The sequence below is a fragment of the Procambarus clarkii genome, chromosome 11, assembly GCF_040958095.1.
Source record: "Procambarus clarkii isolate CNS0578487 chromosome 11, FALCON_Pclarkii_2.0, whole genome shotgun sequence".
NCBI lineage: Eukaryota > Metazoa > Arthropoda > Malacostraca > Decapoda > Cambaridae > Procambarus > Procambarus clarkii.
This window is the reverse complement of record NC_091160.1, coordinates 43,162,322-43,168,321: the sequence shown is the minus strand read 5'-3', so window position 1 is coordinate 43,168,321 and position 6,000 is coordinate 43,162,322. Positions and strand designations below refer to the sequence as shown.

General features: G+C 38.8%; 1 protein-coding gene across 2 annotated transcripts in view; it reads left to right on the top strand.

The window, feature by feature from the left end:
- LOC138363468 (gamma-butyrobetaine dioxygenase-like) overlaps positions 1-6,000 on the top strand; it is a gene marked incomplete at its 5' end in the record, with an annotated part of 8,897 nt that continues 2,897 nt past the window's right edge. For both annotated transcript variants that reach the window (XM_069322723.1, XM_069322724.1), the window contains 7 exon segments: positions 1-180; positions 563-758; positions 910-1,137; positions 1,268-1,398; positions 2,605-2,764; positions 4,278-4,408; positions 4,626-4,691. In XM_069322723.1, the coding sequence (XP_069178824.1) occupies positions 1-180; positions 563-758; positions 910-1,137; positions 1,268-1,398; positions 2,605-2,764; positions 4,278-4,408; positions 4,626-4,691 (1,092 nt within the window).

Below are 6,000 nucleotides of genomic sequence, written 5' to 3'. Positions count from 1 at the left end.
GAGGGACAATTGCCAGTGCCCTAGATGTGTGGACCCCAGCACAAGCCAGAAACTGGTGGACTCTCCAACTCTCGATGTGAACATAAAGCCACTCTCCCTTACCATGAATGATGCAGGCAAACTAGAGATCATTTGGTCTGAGGAAGGAGAGAATCACAAGTCAGAATATGACCCAGCATGGTACTTATTTCTTAGACATCTTGAAGCATTCTAATAGTTTAGTGGAGGATAATGTTCATTGGTTAAGCTCTAATCTGTTTTAAGAGATTTTTACCAAAGTTACTTCTGATGGATTGCATGAAAAAGTCTCCTAATCTGTGTTGGTGACTAGTATTATATTGCTGTAGTTAAGTGCATTAAGGTTTTAGTTCCCTACACCATTGTATATTGCTTATGGAGATGGCATGGAATTAGTGTTTAGTAATGGTTAGTAAAGTTGCCAAGCTGAGGAATTTGTCCTTTTACATAAAGGTCTGCTAGTTGACTGCACATGTTACTGGGCAAAACAAAACTGACATGGGTAGGTGCAAAATGTGTGTTAAGAAAATGTTCTTGTTCACAGGCTATTAAAGTATGGGAAATCCTTCATGCACAATAAATTTGCTAGTGATAGCATGGACATGGAGCTGTTGACCCAACGCCCAGAATTTGAATTGTGGGATCGGACAACCATCTGGTCCAGCTTCCCCGAAATGTCTTATAATGAGGTGATGGAGACTGACAGTGGTCTCAAACAGTGGCTGGATATGTTTTACAGGGCAAGTTTTCAATATGGTACATTATGATGTACTAAATCTTGCTTATTTTAAGCTGTTATTTAATAGAGAATACTGATTGTGAAAAATTCTTGCATGCTATACAGTACTTGCAAGATAAGTGCCTTTTCTAAAGTTTTGATTTTTTTTTCAGTATGGCGTTGCCGTTCTCCGTGGAGTGCCACCTAAGGTTAACAAAATTGTAGATGTTGTGAAAAGATTTGCCTATGTGAAAGAGACCCAATATGGTCACACATTTGACGTAATCAACAAGCCAGTGGAAGGTTCACATCTGGCATATACTGGTGTTGCCCTGGCTCATCACACAGACATGAACTACAGGGAGAAGAGTCCTGGGATGCAGCTTCTCCACTGTCTCAAAGTACTTTCACATGTTGTATACAACAAAAAAATTGTGATAGTGTGGGGGATGGTGGGGTTAAAATAATTCTTGAATTGCTAAAGTCTACATAATTTTCAGGGCTTCCTAAATATTGGATTTTCTCTAACAGGCCAACGACCCCAAACTTTCTGGCTCTGACCCAGGTGGACGATCCTTCTTTACTGATGGCTTCAGAATTGCTAGATGGCTAGAAGAAAATGAGCCAGCAGCTTTCCATGTCCTTGCCTCTACACCTGTCAGGTACAGTTTAAGTGTCTACATTTTTGGGTAGTTACATGGCAGGTAGTTCTTAATATTGCAAGTACAGTAGTTTCTCTGTAGTGGAGTAGCATCTTGAAGTATACTGTAGATGCCTACCTGTAAGAAATTCCCTACTTGAGATGTTACTTCCTTGCTAAAATGTGTAGCTTGGTACTTGGCAGGTATTGATTCATTTTGTTTGGGACAGGAAGCTTGTATAAATACTCGAGGCCTGTTGATAATCCCCCCCCCACAACAATTATTTGCCTTTATGATCTTTCCTAGTTAAATTTTAAAATCCAACTGTAAAAAAAAAGGGGGGGGGATCTTGATCTCTTAACAATATCTGTTACAATATAACAGATATTGTTAATACACATCCATGAGGGTATGGCCTAAAGCTAATAGATGGGAAAAAATGAATGGTGGTAAAGAACCTCTAGGGCAGATAGCATGTCAGCCATATATTAAACAAAAAAACAAGTGAAAAAAATTACTGCCATTTAACTTCATTGTGAGAACTGTAGGATAAGACAAACTTAATACTGAATGTTAAACTACAAAACACAATATCAAAGCTTGGCTTTATACAAAGTGCAAATCAAAAGACTATCAAATTTACGTTGATGTGCAAATTGGAAAATTGTGGGAATACCGAGCCAAGACTGTGTGTAAATCTATTACCACACAGGTATGTAAACAGGTCTAGTCAGTAGAGCACCGAGTAATCTGGCTTGCTGGAGCTGGCTAGCCTCCACATATATGGAACGATGGCCGTCCAGGTGGCACTGGAGTAAAGATAACTAGGGAACCGGCTCGCGCTAACTACCACTGGGCTAGTTCCCTGGCCAGTGGCGTGAGCTCCCAGGTGTGAGGAGGATGACGGGCTGTGGTGTAGGGGCGGTAGTCCGCTGTCTAGATGTTTGCGAGTTGTTGTTCTCAAGGCTGCAGGTCTTGAATAGGTAAATGTGGTATGAGAATAGGTGATAATGGAGTAGGCCCGAATCTCTTCCCAGAGATAACCATCACTGAATTGCCCTATTTTCCCCTACATGGCAAGTCCACAAAAATGCAATATTTACTTTTACTTTAACAGTATTTTGGGTTACCATAGGATGGCTTGGTTGTAGGAAGTGATAACAGTGAGCTGTTCACACATTAAAATCCTTTAGATGCCTATGACAAAACATTTTTGTCTTTCTCCAGATTTTCCATAAAGAATGAAGGTCGGCAGTATTCGGCTCTGTGGCCCATCTTGTGCACAAACAGTGACGGGGATGTGACAGAGGTGCATTACAATAACCGCACAATGAAGCCTCTTCAGGCACCCACACATGTTGTCACGCCATTCTACCATGCATACAAGGTACTGTACAATAATTAGATCCATAGTTTACACTAAAACAGTAGTCTTAAAGCATGGGCACACTGGGCAGTTGCCCTTGCAATTGTGGCCCTCATTGTACTATATATTTTCGAGATCTCTTGTGGGGAAAATTACTAGACCTTGCTGGAAAGGCCTGGCATTAAAATAGCTTGTGCACAAATTTCTTATAAATTTTGTTGTAACTAGGTAATAATTTTGCAATTTAGCAGACTGGCAGGGTCTATCATCTGTATAGCACCCCCAATGCATTGCTTAACTCGGGGCCTACAATGTTAATAAAAATAAAACATGAACTAAAGCAATACTAATTTTAACACTGCAGTGCTGGAACTGTGTAGCACAGATATTACAGTACTGTACTTGGATTTTTCCTTTTTAATGCTTAGGAAGAATGTGGACAGGAAGCCAGTGGCTTGTTTGGGGGGGGGGGGGCCTATTTGCCTTTATCTTTTCCAGGTATATTTTAAAATTTGGCAGTTTTAGTAGTTATGGCTTTGGTGGGTAGGCAGTTCAGTTGATAACCCTGTGGGTTAAACTTTTAATATTCTCAGTCCTACAGTGTGGCTTGAGCATGAAACCATTGCCTTTGTGTTGCATCTGACCTTCTGAAGAAAATATAGGAATAGACATCCTGTAACTTGTTCGGTATTAAGTTTCGATGAGATACACCCCGTCATGCCTTGTTTGCAGTGTTGTAATACAGTAACAATAATTAGAAAATCCACTAGGACTCTTAAGTAGGTGCGAACCTACAACCGCCAGCACTGCCAGTCACGTACTCTGCCACTAAACCACCACAAACTTGTGAAAATTGTACAGCTGTGTTTCTACTGAAATTATAGGAAGTCTGAAAGCCTCTACTGAAGCTAGTCTAAGTGTAACCCACAAGCACTCTGGAAGGGCAGTGGTCCTACACCTTGTGTCCCAAGTTCAGAAATGCAGACATCTCGCCGTAATATATTCTGAAGTTGGAGTGTAAGGTGTAGGACCACTTTGCCCTTCCACCAGTGCTTGTGGGTCGTGTACAGAATGTGTGTATATATATTCCCAATTTACAAGTGTCAACTTTGGAAACATTTTGACACTAGCTGAATATTTATAAATGTGTGTATTCTTAACTGCACTATGGAAATATTTTGCCAAAAAACGGTGCATACCACAATGGTTGAGGAAATCTACAGTATTATCGGATGTTGTGTGCGCATTAAATTTTGTTCATAAACGGGAAAACCTATTCCTACATGGAAATAACATGCAACCCATCCTCAAGATTGCAAGATGCCTCTACCATTACTTGCTAGCAGCTAAATTACTTTACAGTATAACGAATTCAATATATTGAACCAGATTGGGAAAGGTGAAATCGGTAGCCTTGTAAAACCTAAAACATTTAACATGTGAACATGCAAATCATAATAAAGGAAATTATAAAGTGTCAGCTGTTGCAATATTTTCCCATGTGCCAAAGTTAATTAGAAAGTGCTTCTTTCAGTTGTTCTCTAGTAAACTTCGTGATCCAGCTGCATGTCTAGAGTTCAACATGGTACCTGGTGATCTGGTAGCCTTTAACAATCGAAGAGTTCTTCATGGGCGCACTGCCTTTGATGCTACCAAGGTTGACAGGTAAGACTAGTCATCTTTTGCCGTCATTGTAGATTATGACTTGGATTAAAATAGTTTTTCAGATTACAGTATAACCTTGATTCAATGAACTATATGGGACCAACCCCAATGGGACAGAATGACTAGATCAAGATAACTCATTGTCCAACATGACTACCCTTTCCTATGTGGTGTACTGTGATAAATGTATAAATACATTTTATTTTTTCCCCCACAGGCATCTACAGGGCTGCTATGTAGACATTGATGAAGCTTTCTCCAAATACGATAGCTTGAGAGCCAAGTAAGTCGTGTGTTCTTTCTGGAAGTAAATCTGATAGTTATACTGTGTATATACTGTGATTACACAAATACAAAGTGTGTATATACTTACTGTACACATTACAAACCTGCTACATGTATGTACAGTAATTTAATTTCCAATCCATAATAATAGTATAACACTTCATTCGCTTTAAATCAAGAGATTGGACTTCGACCTTCAAAGTATGTAATTGTGCAATTTTATTAAGGCCCATGCTTAGTCTACTGAAATGACTAAATTGGTTGGACCAACTGGATGTTAATTCTCCTTGTCTGAGACTAGAGTTAAGATGCAAATCTTGCCTTTGTGGTTCCTTGCATATCTAACTTCAGATCTTTGCTGACAAAGGAAGCTGCATTTAGTGAGTGTCCCATTATAAGGTGCATTCACTGCTTCAGAGGTTGTATTAAAGTAAGGATGCATTATATGCATTCATTTGGGAAGAATGAAACATTTTTAATCAAAGTTCAAAGTGTGGAACTTGGAAATGGCATAGCTTGCAAGTGTTTCTGTAAAGTGCCAATTTGTGTAAGAGCTCAATGTATTTCCATATAATTGTAATGTTTCCTAGTTGAACCGAGGCAAAATATTTGGCGACACAGAAAACGGTCAAAGGAATATCTTAACTATGAAGTTCATACACTTAAATACCCAACCCATAAATTTGAAATGGGGAAAAAATGTGCATTTTGGTACATCTTGGACTATTGGTAAAGTATGTAATTATACAATAGTCGGTATGGACCAAAACACGGTAAATTCTTAACTTTCAAATTGGTGGGTTTGGTATCTAATCTTCAGCCACATTATCAAGACTAATCTGCATTCATCCATTAACATGTGCAAGTTAATCTTGATGGCAAACCATCAAACCTATTGCATTCTAATTATTCTATAGTGTGGTTTTCCTGTATACTGTAGTGCCTTTTTTTAAAACTTGGCTACAGTGAATCGGTAATACATTGACATTTTTAAGTGCAACTTTTTAAAGAATATAGTAGACTTTACACAGTACCAGTACTTGAATATATTTAGTACTGGTGACGTGTATTAATGTTTCTGTAAATGTCCAGAATTATAAGTTGTATAACATAAGGACATACTGTACATGTAGGAGAGAATGTAGACTACAATGGGATGAAGTCCATATGCCAAGACTTTCACATTAAGGTTGTACAGTTACATTGAATCTGTGGACTCCTCAAATGTACAAAATATTGACCAGATCAATATTTCCTCGTAGATACATTACTGTCAATTCATTGCACAATGTGAATGTGTTCCTCGT